General features: G+C 45.5%; 1 protein-coding gene across 1 annotated transcript; it reads right to left on the bottom strand.

The window, feature by feature from the left end:
* Positions 1-379: 379 nt before the first annotated feature.
* Positions 380-18282, bottom strand: ACOX2 (acyl-CoA oxidase 2). The gene is made up of 15 exons (XM_063411618.1): positions 18042-18282; positions 17042-17326; positions 15727-15889; positions 12999-13150; positions 12587-12694; positions 11780-11899; positions 11185-11300; positions 10613-10785; positions 9380-9542; positions 8542-8732; positions 7250-7411; positions 6199-6304; positions 3707-3924; positions 1828-1957; positions 380-1122 (listed from the first exon to the last, which is right to left on the bottom strand). Exons 2-15 carry the CDS (start codon positions 17199-17201, stop codon positions 1060-1062), a joined length of 2025 nt encoding a protein of 674 aa, XP_063267688.1. The 5' UTR covers positions 17202-17326; positions 18042-18282; the 3' UTR covers positions 380-1059.
* Between the last annotated feature and the right edge of the window lie 2108 nt (positions 18283-20390).

The raw sequence follows: 20390 nt of genomic DNA, 5'->3' as shown, positions 1-20390 counted from the left end.
TGTTCTCCCATGAAGTTCTTGTCCCAAGTAGGTGGGACCTTTCCAACTCACATCTGGCTCTAAAGGCCTGTCTCAGGGGGTGTTTCTCTGTCATATTTTGTCTCTTCCTGTTCATACATTGCAGGTTTTTGACTTATGTAATAAGAGGCAGCAGTGAGAGCTTTATTCTTTCTATCAAGGAGGGAAGAGAAGCAGAACTGATGAAGCTCAGGAAAAGTTGTTTCTTTCTTGCAACACATGGTAAGAAATATCCGTGTTAACTGGCATTGAATTATAATCACAAGATGTTCTTTGCAACACTTCATTTACGAGCAAATTAATGACTGGCCTGGATCAGCCTGCCCTTTCCATAATTATGAAGTATAATAATTAGAGAAGCAGTATTCCAAATAATACACTTTATTTGAGCTCAAGATTTATAGAAAGACAGTGTGAGCAGCTCTATTAACGGAAAGGTAAATTCTGCAGACTGGAACTGGCATCAGCTTTGTCTGCATCTTCATTAGGCAGGAATATTCCAGTACTGAGCAAATCAAGAGCTATTTTAATTGTCAAAACAGATGCACTTTCTAATATACCTTCTGATTAAAGAGAACAACTTGTTCCTAAAAACAAAGGATCATTATTTCACCATGGATTTTTCAGTAAAGTTGGTTGTTTTGGGGTTTTTGAAGGCACTATATAGTTACAGCACACTGAGAGAGGTTCACAGTGTGGTGCTTTTTGGTTTTTGTTTTTTTTTTCTCAGTCATCATATAATGGATTTAGAAAGAATGAGAAAGCCAAATGAGAGAGTTTTGATGCTGTCAAGACACTTCAGGATAGAAAACAGTGAACCCTGGACCATTCCTGACAAGATTGTCTCACAGCAGCAGGTACCACTCAGCGCTGTTGGCATCTGTCTAATTGCAAATGGCTGGCTGAGAATCTTTCATACTTGTTGTAACTGCAAGTAAGCAACTGATTATTAATTCTGATTAGTCATTACTGATGCTTCATAAATGTACTGCTGCACAAAGAACAGGAGGAAATGTGTGCCCTTCACTTGGAACATGGTCTTCATAATTTGGATAGCGTGTTGTGCAGAAGTGGCTTCAAATACCTCTCGTAGGCTGGGCTCATCTGTTCAGAAAGAGAATGTGGAAGGGAATTAATGGCAAATAAGAAGGGAAAGGCTATAATTTTTTTCTTAAGAACAATCTCTGAAATACATAAAGCTGCACTACTAAAAAAAAAAACCAAAACAGCCAACAAACACCAGCTACTTCAACTATGTACAAGATCTTTTTCCCTGTAATATGTGCTGTCCTTCATAACCAGCACACCACACTCATCCCAAAGGGGACAGCATATTACTTAACCTCAGAAAATATGCTTGGACTTGAATGTTTGCTGAAGGCAAATTTTGTGTTCAGCTGTGGAATTTCAAAGGGATACCAATTACAACAGTAAAAATCTCACTCAAGGCCAAATCAGTTTTCAAACAGAGCAATACATATTTACATCACACAGAATTTTACATTACTCTGCAGTATGGATGAATTGAGAAAGCAAAGTGCTAAAGACCGTGAAGGATCAAATAGCCTTGTTTAACACTTTTTCTGGTTAAACATATTTAAAACCCCAAGTTTTGCACTAGTAAAAGCTAGTTTTCTATACACTATCAGTGTATAGAAACTCTCATTTTAGCTTATTCTGTACAATGTGATGCAAACCAGTGCTACAAAGAGGAATTAAAAGCTCTTTTATCTGTATTGCTTTTGTTAGAAGAGAAGCAGTTTGTGCCCTGGCTGCTGTGGAAGTTGCCCAGCTGCAGTTCATCCCTACCTGGTTGGTGGGTGACTTCTGAGCCCACTCGTAGAGGCGCTGGTAAACCTGCCCGTCGTAGCTGCCCAGCGCAGAGTTCAGGCTCTTGTCTGTGAAGTCAAACGCGTCCACCAGTGGCACAGCGTCCTTCCTGCAGAGCACAGGGGTGACATTCCTGTTACTTGTTACATTCCTGAGAGAGCAGTGCTTTGCAAGATGGAAAAGAAGTCAAAGAGAAACTTGGAAGTCAGTTTCCCAGGTTTCTCCTGGAAAGCTTGTGCCAGTTTTCCTCCTTGTCCTTACTGAGGGGGCGGAAATCCTGCTTGTTCTGATTCCTCAGAGATATCTCTAGGTGACCCTGCCTTGGCAGGGAGATTGGGCTAAATTGGTCCCTTTCAACCCCAATAGTTTTGTGATTTTGTGATGTTCTACTAATGCCCTGAGTTGTCTGCACTGCTGAGTGGGTGTTTGCAGGGCGTTGTAATCACTTGGGCTCCATCCCTAATTCAGGACTCAATCTCCTGTCAAATTTTTTCTCAGCAGTCTCTGCCAGTTCTTTTAATTTTTGTCTTCATTTCATTTTTCTTATGCTGTATGTTGTGTCCTATAAAATGGAATAAGGTTCCTGCTAGATTGATGTGAAATTGCTTTGCTGATCTCCAACCTTCATCTACCTTTCAATATTTCTATTATCTCATCATGAAGTGTTGAGCTCTTCTATTCTATTCCTGTCTGTAAGAGCAAAATAACCCTGACCCATCCAAGGGCCCATCTAGCCCAGAGGCCAGTCTGACAGCACAGAGAGCTGCAGCACAGGCAGCATCTCCTAAGCTGGAGATGCTCTTCTTTTTCCTCACCCTCCCATCATCGTGGGTGTAGGAAGTTGTGCTGGCTGTGCCTCACACTTGAGGTACCAGGATGCAAAGTGGTTTGCTCAAATGTCGCCATTTCCATCTTCCAGTTCCTTTTGGGGAAGAGCTGTCTGAGGGTTTGGGAAAGGCTGGGTTATTGCTTCAGACTTGGAAGTGGTTATATCCTTTCTACTAGCTGTAAATATGTAAATACTCCATTCTTGAATCCTGTTAACAAGGCATGGACTAACACAGAAATTGCAATGAATTCCAAAGACAACATGTTATGCTTTTGAAAATGTTATGTTAAACTTATCACTTAATTCAGATTCTGCTATCAGTTCTGAAAACCCTTGCTGTTTGGCTCAGCCCTGTTCAGCCCTTGCTTATAGTGTGTTCTTGTTTCTCTGCAGGTGGCTTAGGTAGAATTTTACATACAGTAGCAACTCCTCTGCACTGTAAGTTAATATGTTCTAAGCAAACAGCACCGAGCAGTGGAAGCTGAACCCTTTGTCAAAAAGCCTCTGAGTGTTGTGGTAAATGAAAACCTTAACACAGAATTCAGAGTTGGTGATAGATGGTGTCGAGCAGATGCATCTGAATAGCAGTAGGCAGGATTGTTTGGGTACCAGTTGCAGCTCAGCCATGGCAACAGAGTAGGCTGTATTAGCTGTGGCTTAAACTGATTCTGCAATGTGTGATGGGTTGCTGTGGCTGCCTCCTGCCAGTGTGCTCTGACTACATATTTTCGTGCTTTCACTGTACTGCAGATGGTAGAAAGTGTTCATGACTTCTTCATTTATAATTTAAGATTTCATGTTACAGAACTTTAGAGATTGCAGAAGAGCTGGACACTTGGGTCTGTTTTGCCATGAAAACAAGCTCTGAGTAGACGTTTCAATCAATTTCTAGTGCTGCCAGGCAATGGAAATAAAAACTGGATGAGGTGAATTGACTGTGGAGATGTTGCCATAGGTACGGCAGCACCCTTTTCTATCTAGCACAGGGATGAACTGGGTAGCTGTGTGTGTCCTGCCCAAGCAGCTCACCGAATGACAGCCAGCAGGTCCAGGTAGGATGCTGTCACCATGTCCATTTGAGCTGCAGATGTGTACCCATCATGCAGGAAGGCTCCTGTATTTGAGAAGATCCCATGTAGTGCAAAGAGGTCACAGAGATGTTTCATAATCTTCTGGATGCCAGCCTTGGTCTCGAGTTTTTCCACAGTTTCTGCAAAGTTTTTCACTGCAATGTAGTGGCAGTGAGCCTGGAAAACAAATGCAATCAACAGTGAATGCACCTCAAACACTTTAGTAGGCCAAGTGACTCAAATGTTCTTGCAAAGAATATAAAACCTTTTCATTTCCCTGGCACTTCTCCAGTCTGTATCCTTTGTTTGCTGGGTGACCAGGCCTTTTGCATTCATGGCTTACAGCGACAGCAGAAGACAGAATGTGTAAACAGCCAACACTGTGGTATTTGTAAACTCCAGAAAACTGCTTCAGAAATCATGCTAGTACTTATTCTACATAGTTCTGATGAATATCCCAAAAAGTTTATGTGAAGGAAACACATTGGAATGTGCTTGTGTTGTAAGCAAATGTTGGTTGTACATCAACAGGAGAAAACTTCTCTTGAAGACCTTGGCCTCATGGTACTTTGGGATCAGTGTCTACAAGTCTTCAGCTCTGGAAACACCATTGTCACAGAAGAACATCCAAATTTACCTGTCACTTTTGTGGTTTTAAACTGGTAATTTTGGGGTCACACACCTGTAGAGTGTCTGACCCAGAAATGACAGAAGTATTAGCAGAGGTGCAGAGGAGATGAATTAGGCTGGCCCCACCTGTCTGTGGGGTGACTCTTGGCTCCGTTGACACTGCTGTGGGTGGTTGGTGGTGCTGGGATCTGTGTGGGTCTGCACAGTTCCCTTCCAGGTGTGGGTGTGAGAATGGCACACCTGCACTGCAGCTTTCCTGCTGGCACGGTGAAGCAGCAGAGGCCGAGGCCAACGTGGACTGCAGAACCTGCCTGAGCAGCTGCATGGCCCTGAGTGGCCACCCAGGCAATTACCCTGCGTGGAGTCTGCCCAGTGTCTGAGCCACTCAGCTGAGAGCTGGCAGGGGTCAGTTCATAGAGCTGCTGTGCCAGATGTGTAGGTGAATCTCCAGGGAAGGTATGGAATAGGAAGTAAATACAGAATTGTCCCAAGAAGGCAGCAGTGTGTCAAAATTTTAAAGTTATGGGGCAAACTCAAGGGTTTTGGGTGACTTTTCCTGTCCTTGAAATATTTGAGAAACTTTGAGGGCCCAGATCCCATTTTCTGAAGAGTCTAATAGCAGCACTGATGATACCACAGCCAGCCCTTTGCTTATGTCAGGCTCTTCAGAAATAGTTAATGATGTTAAAATAAGTTGTGGATCTGTTTCAAAAGGAAGGGAAGGGAAGGGAAGGGAAGGGAAGGGAAGGGAAGGGAAGGGAAGGGAAGGGAAGGGAAGGGAAGGGAAGGGAAGGGAAGGGAAGGGAAGGGAAGGGAAGGGAAGGGAAGGGAAGGGAAGGGAAGGGAAGGGAAGGGAAGGGAAGGGAAGGGAAGGGAAGGGAAGGGAAGGGAAGGGAAGGGAAGGGAAGGGAAGGGGGGAAGGGAAGGGAAGGGAAGGGAAGGGAAGGGAAGGGAAGGGAAGGGAAGGGAAGGGAAGGGAAGGGAAGGGAAGGGAAGGGAAGGGAAGGGAAGGGAAGGGAAGGGAAGGGAAGGGAAGGGAAGGGAAGGGAAGGGAAGGGAAGGGAAGAAGACCTTCACCATAACTGTAGAGGAATTGCACTTAATTGCATATTAAAAAAATAGTTTTGGTTCATTGGAAGATATAGAACTATCAACGGATTAGTTTTCGTTAATACTTAGGACTTTTCTCTCCTCTTTTCTGCGTAGTTCTGTACTAATTCACCCTTCTTTTAGGGAACAGATGCTGCTGTCTCAATGCTACTTCAGCTGCTGAAAGCATCTCTTACAAATTTGATTTATCTTTTAGCTGTAGTTAACATTGCACTTTTCAGTGGTTTTCACTCTTTTCCCTGCAGTCATCTTTCCAGCAGATGGAAGAAATACCAGGCATGTTTCATCCTTTGCTGTGACTCCACCAGCTTTCAGTGGAGTGGCTTTAGGAAGACTCCTCTGGGTGCCAGAAATGCTGAATTCTTACAAAAAGATGAATGTTGGCTGGAGATGGTGGCTTTTTGTTGCAGGATATGGGAGGTCTGATTCTGCCAGTAGTGGCAGCATAACTGTCAAGGTATTTTTTTCTCCCTTTCATTTCTCCTAGTAGTTTTCTACCTGGTCCATACAAACAGCAAATTTTTCAGATCAGGAATTGCTTTTTGCCACAACTTTTCCACCATGCAGACCACAGTGATAGTTTTTTGTGGTGTCTCTTAGATGTCAACAGGAAACAATAAACAGCACTGAGGCTTTAGGCTAATCCTGCCATTTCTGTTGCATATTGTTTCATAAAGACAAACATCAGATAAGCAGATGAATTTTGCTAACCTTCGCAGCCTGCACCAGCTGCACTGTGCACTGGTTCCATGCATCGTGCTTTTTCACTCCAGATTCAATCAAGTCCTGTAGTTTTGCTGCTGTGCTGCTTGTGAGCCTGAAAAATTGAAAAAGCATAAAGCATTTTGTATGTGAATTTGTACTTGGGAGTTATGTGTGACTGAAAGGCAAACTGGCGTTTCTGACATCTGGAGTGATCTACTCTCAGTATGAGTGAACTTAGATTATGCAAAATCCAAGTATAAATTGTGAGAATAACCCAGACCACCCTGGTACTGAAGGATTTCTGCCTTCTCAGCTTCCAGGGTAGTTTATCAGGGGTTTGGCTGAGCTTTTCTTGGGTTGTGTGTTTGTAGGGAGAGTTTGCAAAACAAACAGTAATACTGGACTGCTGTTACATTATGTTTCTCCTTTTCTACACAGGGATTCAAATCCTGTTCCCATTGATGAAGCTTTTTGAAGAGTGGCTGTTTTTACACTGGTTTCAATGACAGCAGGGTTGTCTTCTTAGCTGATTTTCAGGGGTGACACCTATACAACCCATGATTGTGTACATAATTCTGAGACTACTCATGGTACCATGTTTATTTATGTTGACTTGCTGAATGTGTAGTTGAAAGGCTATACACAGAATGACAGGTTCTGTTCTTGCTGTGGTGTAAACTGAAAGCAAACATCATTTTCTTAGGTATGTGAAATTTTAAGATTCTAACAGAATTGCTCTGGGTCCAGTAAAGATTTTACTGGATGGCAACTCAGTGATGTGGTTTGGGATTTACTTTAATAGTGCCACCAGCTCTTTGAAATGTAGTTTTTTGGGAGCACATGGCTTAAAAACTTCTGAGTATGAAAGCTTCATACTGAACATCTGACATGGCTGTTAATCCCGTGTAGCTTTCCTTTTCTTTTTCAGGAACAGATGGTGCCAATCCTAGTTTAACTTATTTTATTTTACCTCCTTTCAGAGCAAGGAAGAAGCTGAGTTCTTAACACATTTCTGATGTCAAAGAGAGAAATCCTGTCTCCCATCCTCTGTACTGACCTGACTGCCACGTGTTGATAGGCTTCAGTGTAGATATCTGGACTGAGAAAATCCAACTTGTTCTTGGCTGGACACTTCCCGTGTTTCACTGCAGCCAGATAAGTGACAGATGGTGGCACAGGCTGGCCAGCATTGGCTGCCATGAAGCACTTAATCAGGAACCTGGGAAGAGGGTAACAGTCAGAGCAGGGTATGGTGGTGATCTCCTCACAGCAAAGACATGCAAATAGTAAAGTGGGCTCAGGTGAGGAGCAGCAAGGTGGGACCCATCCCATCAGTGGCCCAGAATGGACTTGGAACAAGTAATGACCTTTTGTTTTGCGTGTTACAATAACCTGATCTGTGGTGGGTCTCAGGGATGGTCTGCCTGCCTTATTTAATAGCACAGCAATCCATAATGATAATTTTTTCAGCAGAAACTTGCTGTGGCTATTAGCAGTCTCAGCAGTGTGGTGATTAGATACATTATCAACTTTGCAACCTAAGTCTCAGTGCTCTGAAGCTTTAATGGTGATTTTGTCTTACCCTCTGTGATTCCAACACACAGTCACATTATGTTAACACATGAGACCCTTGGAGAGAGTTTACAAGGAGCATTCCCCACTCCCTAAGTTTTTTGGCATCTCTGCTATGAGCTAGACTGACCAGGTCTGGAATTAAAAGGGTACAACATTTCTCTTGACTTTGCTGTTGATTTTGCAAAAAGCAGTAATGAGTGCAGAAATGTCTGCATGGCAGCGTGGAGCTATGTGGTGACTCTGACCCTGGGAAGTGCCCTGGTTTTCTCCTTCTAGTAAAAATATACATTATTAAAAGTTCGAGCAGCTATAGTTTCTTTATCCTGTATTTCATCTACTCTTGATAATCATCAGTCTGTGTGTTTGGAGGAAATTGATGTCCTGGGAGCATGACTCATCCACTTTCAGTATCCAACAACTTTGCTTCCTCTTAATGACCCCACTTTACCAATATTGTGTTACATTGTACCACTGTTACATCGGTTGCTTAAAACATTAACCACAGAACTTGCACAGCAATACAAGCCAAGAGGAAAATGAGGTTATGCAGAACAGCACCTGCATACATCCCCAAACCAAAAATAGAAGAGATAATCCAGTTCCCACACAACTTCCATGCTTGTTAGACTGAAGACATGAATAGTTTATGTCCTGAGCTGTATTTTTAGAAGGTGCTGTGAGAAAGGAGTAGCTGGTTTTACTGGTTTTGAAGAAGTGGTAAAGGCTGAATAAATGAGGGGGCAGACTTTTAGCTTAACACATTTGAATTGTTACCTAGCAGTTTGCAGGAGCAAAATGGTGTTTTCCCCTTCATAAATACAAGAGGCAAGTATTTTGGTATACAAGGAAGGCAGCCCACTCAGCAGGGAGTAGCCATGGCCCCCACAGGCCCGGAGACAGATCTCCACTCCTGCAGTACAGTGCTGAGTGATCACGGCTTTAAAACCTGAAGATAATGCATGGAGCTGTTAAAAAATATAGAGAAAAAGGCAGAGTATTACTGGTGGAATCTTCAGAATAGGTTTCTTTTTAAAATTTTGTGCAATATGTGGGCATGAAATCCCTGTCAGTTCCCTCTTTGCATGGTGGTAGCACCCAGTTCTGTGAGCCTGGCCTTTGGTGTCTCTCTGGGATGCTGCATATGCTCCTGCTGAGCATACTGTATCAGTTTATGCATTTTTGGGTTTCTCTCAGCCAGTTCTGGCTTTGGCTACATTTGTTTAGAGTCTGTTTTCATTTCAAGCACCCAACTGAAAAATACTCTGTTCTGTCTAAAAAGTCACATTTTTGATTTTGGCACAGATGTATGTGCATGCGCATTGTAGGCAAAGTTGTGTAATAACATTTTGTGTCACCAGCTACTTGGAACAAGGTTTTGGACAAGCTTTTCAAGGACTTTTCACTCTGCAATGGTTCCCAAAACAAAAAGTTTGGGGTGGCAGAGCGAATGCTACTGCTGGCTGGTTGCAGGCCTGGGACACGTCATTGACCTCTTGGTGCTTTCTCTTTCTCCAATTCTCTAGTAATGAGAGGAATGCTTGTCCAGTTTGCTAAAATACTTTAACATTTAGAGAACAGAAATGTTGTATGAGTTAATCCTGCTGCAGCTCACCTCTGGCAGCATGTCAAAGTTCTTCCTCTGGATCTCTCTGTACCCCCTGTTGAATAGCTCCTGCAGGTAGTCATTGATGAAATGAAAGGCATAAGCTGCTGCCAGTTGGGGCAACAGTTTCTCTTGCTGAGTCTGGTAGTCAAGGATTTTTGCTTCTTGTTCCCTGTTGGAAGACAGCTGATGAAGTAGGGAAAGTGTGACCATGGACATAGTTACTGTTACTTTACGTCCTGCAGAATGAAAATGGCATGTTTCATTACCAAGAAGCAGTGTGTGAACAAGACTGAGCTGACAGTGTGGCAGCAAATCTGCCCAGCTCGCTGAGCTATTGGAGAAACAAACCCAAAAAAACCCTAACAGTGTAGAAAAGGCTCTGTGTGGTCAGTCAGTACAGAGGGAACAGGGACTTCAGGAGAGGATGAGCATGAGGCCTTAAGGACAGCAAGTTGTTAGGTGTTCCAGGAAAGGCAGTGGCACTGCACCCTGATAAACTTTGGCTTTTTAAATGGAACTTTTGTGGCTCCTAGCATAGAAATATTTCCCTGAAAATATTTGACTCTGAATCATTTTAAGTTTTCTGAGGTGTTTTTGGATGTTCTTTATAGTTTCTGCTGTGGGTGGTACATTTAGGGCTTCAATCAATGGAATTGGTTATTACAATAGTTCAGCTGCTGTGCTCTTCTGTTTGGTTTGTGTTTGAACCAAAATATGTTTTCACTAGGGCCTTTCTGCTTTGGAAAGGAGATTTAAATGGAAATCTTTATAATCCATGCAAATTAACATATCTCTTTAAAAATAATGGGGATTCAACCCTGAATACAATTCAGTGCTTAAAGCATAGATATTGGATTTCTGGATGTTGGAGGGTGTTTTAATGTTACATCCACTAGTAGGACACCATGGAATAAGAATTCAGCAACTTGTCCACTTTGTCTGGATTCCTCTCAGTTATGGGATTACAGGGGAAGGTCAGTTATAAAAGAGTAAATTGCCCGTGTGAGCCACTGACCTATTCAAAGTATGAAACTTATCTTGGAAAGAACTGTAAACATTCTCTTGTACTTTGACTGAAACTCGTTAATGTAAATAATGGGGAAGCACGTTTATCATGTCCTGTCTGGGCCAGGAAATCAGCCAGTGATGGGCTGAAAGATAAGATGAAGAGAAGAAATACCAGCTGGTGTGGGGGAACACAGTGTACAGTGCCCTTCCCACCGGGATGCACGGCATTACCCAGGCTTTAGCTTGGACTGCCGGCGAACCACCGAGTATCGGACGGCGATGGTGCAAGCCTTCATGAGGGGGGTCAGAACCTCGTCTGCAATGAGCGAGATGCGCACCGTGGTCATGGTGAAATAATTAATCTTCTGCGACCCCTGTCTTACATAGGTGCCATCTGGTCGAACCTAGAGTAGAGAGAGGCTGTCAGATGCTGCCCTATTCAGTACTACTATGAATCTGTAATTGCCATGCACAGAATAAAATGGATATAAAAATCCTTCACTGAATGCAAACAATGCTTTTATGTATGATGGATGAAAGATAACCATTTGAAGAGACAAACTCTTACTGTTTCTGGCAGCGGTAGGTTCTGCCTGCCCCATGATCCCCAGCTGCTGAATGTGGAATTCTTGACACTGAGTTTCATTTAGGATTCAGGTACCTTCCGCCCTTGATAAAACCTCAGAGACTTGCTGACACTCAAAGGAAGATTTTTTTGTCCCAAATTTAGACAGGTCCCTGTTGACTCTCCAGCTGTAGAATGAGAGTCTGACAGCGAGTTTGTGATGTGAGTGCACGCATACCTCACAAAACTTGCTCAGCATGTTCTCCCTGGGGATGCGCACATTCTTCAGCAGGAGGTAGCCGTTGTCAATGTGCTCAAAATTCATTTTGGGACCGATGTCTCCTGCAGTTATGCCTGCAGCAGAAGAAAACATAGCCCACTTACTTCCACTTGAACTTTTTTGCTCCCCATTTTGTGTCAGTATGGGAACCTCAAAAGAAGGGCATGGTCAGCTCTGCTCCTTCCCCAGCATGGGTGATCTTGCCTGAGGGGTGAAACAGGCATTCAGGAATGCCTTGTAGTAGTTTGTTTCCGTGATCCATTGACAGATGGATCTGTGCTGGCTGGGGTCAGAACTCAGCTGTTAATGCAGAGGTGCTCAGAGCAGCTCGGGCTTCTGGTTGTGTCAAGGACTTGGTCTAAATATGTCTGAGGATGTGTTAAATTTCCCTTCAGATCAAAAGGTTGGGGTTAATGATAACTACACCTTGGGTATGTCTCTTGGCTTGGTTTTGGCAATTATAACCGTCCCTGGGCCCAGTGTTTTAGAAAACATTTAAGGGCAAAATGGGCAGAGCACCTTCACAAGTGCTGCAGTGTCTGGGGTTGTTTACCTGGGAGGAGGGAATGGTCCTGAAGGCTCCGTATCTGCACGATGAAGGGATGGATGCCATAGCACTTCCCATGGATGTACAGCTGAGCAAAGACCACTGTGTGGGTTGCTGATCTTCCCACTATGAGAAGAAAAACAGCCCCATTCCCTTAAGACAAGGTATATCACAAACACAGTTAAGAGAGGTCAGTACTAAATATGTGTTGGATCTTAGGTCAGCACAAGTGTGTGCTGGAAACCTAAATCAGCCTGCTCTTAGCTCTCTCTAGAAATTGCACCATCATTCTGCCTCTGTTGCTGCCCATGAGGCTTGGATTAACAGTTTTGTAACAGAATATGAGAAAAAATAAACAGTTTGAGCTAATGTAATGCTGAGAGTGGGAAGTGCTGTGGTTGTTGTGACGCCAGTTATTTTCTGTGGAATACCTTCCTGAAAGGAGCCAAGAATTTCACGCTTGAATCCTTTATGCTGAGACTGTCTGATGACTCGAATCCTTTATGCTAATGACCTCCCTGCAGTTTTTGGTTGTCTGAGTATTATTTACAAAGAAGGGAAGATTTATTCCTGCAGAGGCAAAAGCTTTCCTGAGTGAAGTTCTTCAGCCTGCAACCCAAGGGGCTTTTGCAGATGATAGCGGCTCCCTTGTGACCTTTGAACTTGGACAATCCCCTTTCTCTCACTTGCTTGTCCATGAGAATGTCTCTTATTGAAGTCTTTTGCTAGCACCTGGGCCCTCAAACACAGAGCTGAACTAGGGTAGATGTAACGGAAGGAGGCAAAACCCAAAATATTTTGTGTGGTACTTACTGTCTCCAGGCCACCACTTCATGGCAGAGATCTTTGGTGTGTTCAGTATAAACTCCTGAGTAGCAGTATCAAAGACTGCTGTTGTTTCCAAACCCTGAAGATAAGTGCCTTTAAAAGAAATCAAAAAAATATCTGTCTATGTATCTATCTCCGGGTATATCACAGGGATGGAGAGAGTGAAGGACCCCTGGGAGACTGGGTATGGGTATCATCAGGGTTTTGTGGTATCATCAGGTTTTGTGGTTGTGAATATCATCAGGGTTTTGTGGTTCACTCTTCAGATGAGAACCATGAATGAGAACCCAACCACACCCGTCCCTGTAAAGGATGGACAGTTTGGAGTCAAATTCCCATGGGAATTTGGGCCGCAGCCTTGTGTCATACAGAAATGTTGTTTTCCCCACAGCCTTACCATGTCCCAGTTCGGTCTGTGCGTAGCTTCCAATGAGCTTGTGCTGGGTGGCGAGAGGAATCCACTTGGCAATTTGTTTGTCAGAGCCCAGCACTGAAATACTCCTCATGAAGACGCGGTGAAGGAGGAACGCGACGTCTCCTGACAGTGCCCTGCAGAGAAGGCACAAGGGGAGTTTTTAAGGGGATGAAGTTCCAGGCATGTGATGGATGAGGCAGTGGCACTGCAGCAGTCACCAGACAGTACCACCTGCTGCCTTTTGATTTCTGCCTTGTCATACCTTGCCCAGCACCCAGCATCAGCACAGGGTTGCAGGAAAGTGCCCTTCCAAGCTGCTTTGTCTCTTCTTTCATAACAGAGTTTCCATATGTGTTGCTTGCTCATTTCACTTGGTCTTGGAGGAATTATCTGTTCTGAGTAGCAGATGCTGAGCTAAAAGCACAACCCAGCTCCAAAGCTCCTGAGGCTCTGTGAGCATTTTATGGTTTTATTCATAGGATTTTTTCTTGATTATTTAAGTCAGATTTTGAGGCTGAACTAAAAAGAACAAAACAGCACCCTACTTAAAAAACCCCAGACCCTAGCAATTCACTGTGGGGCATATTAGACTGAATAACACATGTAGGTATCTGGGACCTGGATCTCCTGAACCTTCCCATTCCCATTCTGGAGAAATATCAGGTTATGCTGAGTTGTTGCTGTACTTTTTGCTGTTTGTTTGCTGCCTATTGCTGTCAGTGAACAATGGTGGGATTCATCCTGAATAGAGATGTTATTTTCTTGTGGAAAAATTTAAATACATCCAAATAACCTCTGGTTTATTATCTGGTCAGGTTCTTCACCATCACCGTTTGCATACATCCTAAAAAGTCCTACTCCAGAAACTGTGTATGGGAACTTGGGTACAGTGATTTCCATGGTGCAAATGAGAAATTTATTTAAGCTCTCTTTGTGTGTGAGAAATAATAAGAAAACATGAGGAATGTAATGATAGCCTTCTTCCTGGGAATCCTCAGAAGATGATTGAATCACCTCACAGATACTGGTACATGTGCAAGTAAGTGGCTGTGCTCTTCTCAGTAGCTGAATGGCTGTTAGCACATTGCTTTATTGCAGTGCTATAGAGTGCATCTCCTTTCACATAGATACCTTCTATTGTTAACAAATTACTCTGACCTTTCTTTTATACTGGCCCTGAGAGAGAATTAATCATGCTGAAACAGTTGGGGGGGAAATATGAACAAAGAAGTTAAAGGGAAATTGCTTTGATTAACAGAAAATGACTTAATGAATCCTTGGCAGCCTGGCTAGAAATAACGTTCCTTTAGCCGCGATTTGAAAAGCTGGATTTCAAATTGTGTGAGTGATTCACTGTGCCTGGCACTGGGAGCCAGGATTCTGTCATAAGAGCTCGGTGCTCACCTGGAGTTCCATCAGGCAAGAGCTGCCCTGCCAGAAAGCTCCGCTCCTAATCCAGCAAATGGGACAACACAGGGCTGGTCCTGCCACAGCCTTTGGCATCAGGGGGCCTGATAAAAGCACACCTGGGTGGGATGTTTTTGTTCTGAGGGAGCAGTGGAGAGCTGCTTTTTAATGGGAATATAATGATCAGGTCCAAGAGCTCTTGATGGCACATTTCCCCCTTCATTAGTTCCACTTGCTGTACGTGTTGAGCTCAGCATAAAAAATAATCATCTTTCATATGATGGGGACAACTTTTTAGCAGGGCCTGTTACCACAGGGCAAGGGGTAATGGTTTTAAACTAAAAGATGTTAGATTTAGACGAGACATAATGAAGAACTCATTTTCAGTGAGCATGGTGAAACAGTACAGGTTGCCCAGAGAGCTGGTGGATGACCCCTCCCTGGAAACATTCCAGGTCAGGCTGAACAGGGCTCTGAGCAACCTCATCTAGTTGAAGATGTCCTTGCTCATTGCAGAAGGCTGGACTAGATGACCTTTAAATGTCTTTTCCAACCCAAACTGTGCTTTGAGTCTATGAAATGCCAAAAAAGTGGCTCTGAGTGTCAGCAGTGCTGTGTAAGGGACAGGCATTGCCCTTCTGAGTGACACTTCTGAACGTGCACCTTCCTACAGGGTACGTGACCCCACCAAGCAGAGCGTGGCCTGGGCAGCAGCCAGCCAGGAATGGACTGAGCAGAGGGGGAAGGGAGGGGCAGGCAATTGAAATGTGGAGCTCAGCCCCACACAAAGTGTTAAGAAAACTTCTAAAGGAAAGGACTGTGAAAATACTTTGTTCGCATTTACCTACAAACTAAGGTGAGTTTTTTTCTCTTTTTTTTCCCTCCCTTTAATAAAATATGTGTTTTCTAGATACACAAAAAGGAATCTTTAATTTATTTAGAAGTCAGTCATGTGACTGAAACAGCATCACTTCCAATTCTGGTTATACATTTAAAAATGTCTAAGGGGTAGTATGAGAGCTGCAGCACAAGTAAGGAGGCTGTTGAAGTGCAAATCTCAGGCTGTGGTTGTGAACTGCTATGATCTATCACACTGTACCCATGTGCTGCTCTCTGAAAGGTTCTCGGTCATGTACCACCATTTTCCCTTTTCCCAAGTGTGCTGCTGAAATAAAAACCTGCAACACATTTTTATCCAAACCTATTCTGTCAGCTGTTGGTCTTTCCCAGCCTTTGCTAAAGCTGATTCTCATTGGCATACAGCTTTTAACAAAAAATTAGTTGTACATGAAAAAAAAATCACCTGTAAATGTACTTATATTCAGGTCCATTCTCAGTCCATCCCATCTCATGCATCTTTTTCTGGAGATGAACAGCCTTCCTGACTGCTGCTTCATACCTCTCATTCTGTGTCTGGAAATACTGATTTTCTCTGCTAAATACAGGGTCAGATTCAATAGCTTCCACTGCAAAGCAACACAGAACAGTTGGTTATCCTGGGGCCGGAGGAATGCAGGCAGTGCCTTGAGCCCTGTTTGGGAAGGGCAGGCAGGACTGGACTCATGGATACTGATGCTGTGATTTTTAGGGAGCTTGCAGGCAGGTTTTGTTTTGTTTTCTGGCTCCCATGGCTGTCACATCTAACTCTGAAAAGCAGCGGGTTTGGGGAGGCAGAAGGGGAACTGAGTGGCCTGAGAGAGGGGTCTGTTGAGTGGAAATGGTGGCCCTGCAGGGTAAGGCACCCTCCCTGGTCAGGGTAGGAGAGGTGACTTCTGGCAGAAGATGCCAAGGATCCCTCTGCCTCCAATTGCAATGAGGGCAGTAAGGGCTGTGGTGAGCTGCGTTAGCCAGAGGGTGGGTTATGGCCAGAGCCTGCTGGGTGTCCTGCTAGGGATGTTACCAGCCCATTGCACTGAGCTGTTGCAAAACAACTCAGAGTCACTGTTTCTGTGTCAGTTTGAACAGTCCCCTTGTCCATTTTGCCTTAAAACCTTGCATCTATTTATGTGGAAGGTTATACAGAACTCCAGTGGCACTGTGAAGAGGGCGATCCCACTGGCTGTGCTCTTTTCCTTTGGTAAGTGTATAATATGGATGCAGTTTCAGAGATAGCAGAGAGGGTTTTTTCCTCTGTTTCTTCTGAGCAACAGTCATTTTTTGGCACACCCATCATGAGTGAGAGCAGCTCAGCCTGCTTGAGCCAACCCACGCAAGAAATTCCCCACCTGGATGAGCCCGGCGTGCCAGGGAGGGCAGCTGGCTGTGATTCACACGTGATGTGCATTTCTGCACAGCAGCACCAGCCCCTGCACGCACTTCCCTTGCACATGGACGCTCGACCCTCAGTTCTTGTATTCCAGTTTAACCAGCCTTGCCAGAGACAGGGGATGGGAGTGGGGAGGAGGAAAAGCTTCAGACAGCAGGAGTGGCTGCGGGGGAGTCGTATTGATTTACATGAAGAGAAAACTCCAGCTCCACACTCCCACTTTTTAAAGAGATGGGGGATAAGCAAAGGCCCAGGAGCACAAACCCCACTGTGCTGCAAAGGAGGAGCAGAACAGCAGGACACAGGCACAACCTGTGCCAGCCTCCACCAGGGCCTCGTAAGGGTCACTCACCCACTGCTCTCCGTATCCGTGTCTGCTCCGTGCCGCCGTCCAGCAGGGCCGTGAGCCTCTCCACGCAGAAGGAGGCTGTTTGCCTCTCGCTGGCGAGGTCGGGGTTCACGCTGCCCAGCGCTGAGCCCTGCGAGTACTTGCTGGTCTCCAGCAGAGCCATCCTGGAGGCTGCGCTGCTCTGCGAAGGGATGGGGCTCCTCTGGCACTGGCACCCGTCAGTGGATGCCTGATGGAGGTGTTGGCACAGCGAGGAGTGGTTTTGGTAGGTTGGCCAAGATGTTGTACCTGCACAAGGGTTGCATAAATATTTAGGCACTACCCTGTCCTCATTGCAATGGGCAGTGGAAATTTATGACACTTTAAAGAACTCAAACTGCAGGTTTTATGACATATTTCAAAACAAAATATTTTTTTCCCCAGTCTGTCCCCCATAGTCTATGAGAAGTTCATGCTGGAATATCCCACAAGTACGAGTTCATGCTGGAATATCCCACAAGTACGAGTTAATGTTTATGTGAGTTTCTGGCCCAGATCTCACAGGCACTGGTGGCTCTGCCTGTGCTGCCTCTGTCCTTGGGGCTCAGCTTTACATTAACCCCTTAAGCCCATGTTAGTGAGATTGGTCGCAGGATACTAGGAAAAACAAAAACCGTGGCGAGTAGGAAATAAATCATATTTTTCCCTTGAAGAGGCTGCTGCATTTCCAAACATCAGATTACTTTAAGAAATACAAACTCTGGAAACCACTGCAAACGTGTTATTAATTCCTGCTGTTTCTGCTATTCAGGCCTTTAGTCCAAGGTGCGTTGTTGGAGGGAGAAAAGCCTCGGGGCAGCGCGGCGGGCACGCAGGGCTGGGGTAACCCGGCGCTGCCCTTGAGCCGTCACGGGGAGCGCGGGGCTGCGCGCCGGGGACGCCTCGGCCTCAGCTTCCTCTTCCGTGAGGCTGCGTGAGGAAAATGCGGTTCCTTTCTCTCCGTGCAAACACAGCCCCCACCTACCTCGTCTCAGGTGTCCTCCGTGGAGCCGTCCGGCTGCTTTCCCCCTGCCCGGGCCGCGGCTCCCGAGCCCTGTGCGGGGACCTTGTCCCCGGGGCCGGCGCGGCGGGCCGCGGGTGTTCCTGCTGACCTCTGCAGGCGGGAAAAGCCCACAGCGCTTCGGAACGGCGCTGCTGATCCCGTGAAGGCAGCGGGCCTTGGAGATTGCGCTTCCAGCTCCGTCCCCCAAGTGACACCCTGCCCTTCTCCTGGTGTGTTTAATTTTGGTTCGTTGTTTTCGTAGCCTGCTCCGGGTGGAGAGCAGCACCCTTGGGACTGGCGCTGCTCCCTGCCTGGGGCTTTGATGTGCCCTCAGGGTTTCCCCAGCTCAGTCACGGCACTGCCCTCAGCCCTGCTCGCAGTTTGGGGCGGCGGCCAGAGGGAGCCTGACACGGGGATGTGCTGCCATCACCTCCGGCGGTCCTGAATCTGTCCCTGCTGCTGTCCCGTGGGAGGAAATGGGAGCTCACAACCCTCACAGCCCGCTCACGGAGAGGAATCCGGCAGAGGATCCCCCTGCCCGCGGCTCAGCCATGGGTCTGTGCTGCCGCTGCAGACCCTCGCTGCGAACTGCTTTGTGAGGGAATGAGGTGGAACGCGTGGGGTTCACATCGCGGAAGGCTTGCGTTGACATGGGAAGTTAAGCAAAGGTTGGGAAATCAGATGTAGTTTATGGTAACAATAATTTTAAGCCTGAAGCTGAGCTGTTGAACCAAGCCCGGCAGCCACAAGGAGCAGCTTTAAGAGCATCCAACCGCAATGCAGTGAGTGGCTCACGGGCAGTGGAAGGTGTGTTGGGATCACTGCTGGAGATTAAAAATGCCATGTGGCTCCATCACACTCCCAGAGCAATGGGGTATCCTATGGATGTGCTCTTTTCTTGTCCATACTGCGCAGTATCACATCCCACAGTGACTCAGGTCATGAGTGGTTGGGAGGCAGTACATCCTTCTGAAGTGCTCTGTGGGATTTTTCTATTTGTTCTTCCATTTCCTTCTGCTGGAGTCACAAGTGCTTGGCCTTGTGCTTCTTGACTGTTGTTTGTAATTCAGTGAGTGGGTCTGGCTGTCCTGAAGGGAGAGTGAGGGATGACAGATGGAAAAAAGCCTGTCCCTGAATCTCTTTGCAACCTGATGCTCATACAGGTTTATATTTGGGCAAGCTCAAGTGCTGCCTGACGAGGTCATTGCCAGTCTGTGTTAGTGAGGTCTGAACTGGAGAGCCACCAGAGCTGCACACCCAGCTTGGCTCCAAGTGCCTGTGGATGCCCAGAGATCTCATGGGCTGTGATGAGAACCAACAAAGCCCCCAAGAGCACCTGCCATGGTGTGTTGAAACACACTCTCATCATTATGTTGCTGATAATTTTGCATTTTTGCCCATTTTCATCAAGCTGGATCTTACCACTGTCATGGCCAATTCAAGATTCCATATAATGCCTTCATCAACAAAACCGGTCAGTCTGTGGCAGTTTTAGATCATTTTGGGAAATAATCTAAGTATGGAAAAATACCTAGGATTGGCAAAGGCAAATTCTCAGGAAGGGGCGTTCAGCCAGGCCAGTCTGAGGATACCACTGGCTTGAGGAGGAAAACCAGAACTTGCCATTTCTGAGGCAGTCATGAGGAGTAAATCACACAGTAAAATGTAAGTGTTCCTTGACAGGAAATTTCACTGCAGCAAATTATCTAGGAGCACTTCAGGAGTGAGTGCATAGGAGAAGAGATCTCAGCATGACCTGAATAAAGAGCAAAGCTGGTATTGAAAACTCTGGCAGTGTGAGAAATTCCAGGCAATGGAGCAGTTTGAGCATAGCTAAAAGGGTTTTATCTTTAAAGAGCAGAAGTGATTGGTTCTTACTCTCTTCCACAGAAGAACTGTCACAATGCACAACTACCATTGCCATCCGTGCATGGGAGGAAGTGTGTGATCACTGTCAGGAGTTTGGGGGCATAGCCCATTGAAACCTCACTGCTTGGGGCTGAGAAAGGTTGATAAAGCATTTTACAAAGTCTGGCATGAGTGCCCTGGTCTCATGTCTAACCAAAGGCCTAGAAAAGATTTGTCCCTTTGAAAGGTTTATGCCAAGAAATGAAGTACACAACCCGCCATTGTAGGGTAGCAAGGGAGCTGTTGTTATAAGCATCAAAGAGGTGGGAAGATGTTTTGTAAACCTGACCTGAAGAACAGGTTTGGCGCATGAGATCTCACCCCCATTGAGGAGCTGACTGGCCACACCAGTGTCGAGGGTTGGGACACCTCGCAGTGTGGCAATCCCAGCAGATACCTGCTGTTAGAGAAATGCATCCAAGC

This window comes from Prinia subflava, chromosome 14, assembly GCF_021018805.1.
Source record: "Prinia subflava isolate CZ2003 ecotype Zambia chromosome 14, Cam_Psub_1.2, whole genome shotgun sequence".
Classification (NCBI taxonomy): domain Eukaryota; kingdom Metazoa; phylum Chordata; class Aves; order Passeriformes; family Cisticolidae; genus Prinia; species Prinia subflava.
Note: the sequence above shows the minus strand (reverse complement) of the source record. Positions and strands in the feature narration are given on the sequence as shown.

Coding starts and splice junctions, on each gene's coding strand:
- ACOX2 (XM_063411618.1), bottom strand. CDS start 17,201: ATGGCTCTGCTGGAGACCAGCAAGTACTCGCAGGGCTCAGCGCTGGGC. Junction 10,786..11,184: donor TGCTGAGCAAGTTTTGTGAG/GTATGCGTGCAC, acceptor TCTCTACTCTAG/GTTCGACCAGATGGCACCTA. Junction 1,958..3,706: donor GACCTGCTGGCTGTCATTCG/GTGAGCTGCTTG, acceptor TGTGCTCTGCAG/GAAGGACGCTGTGCCACTGG.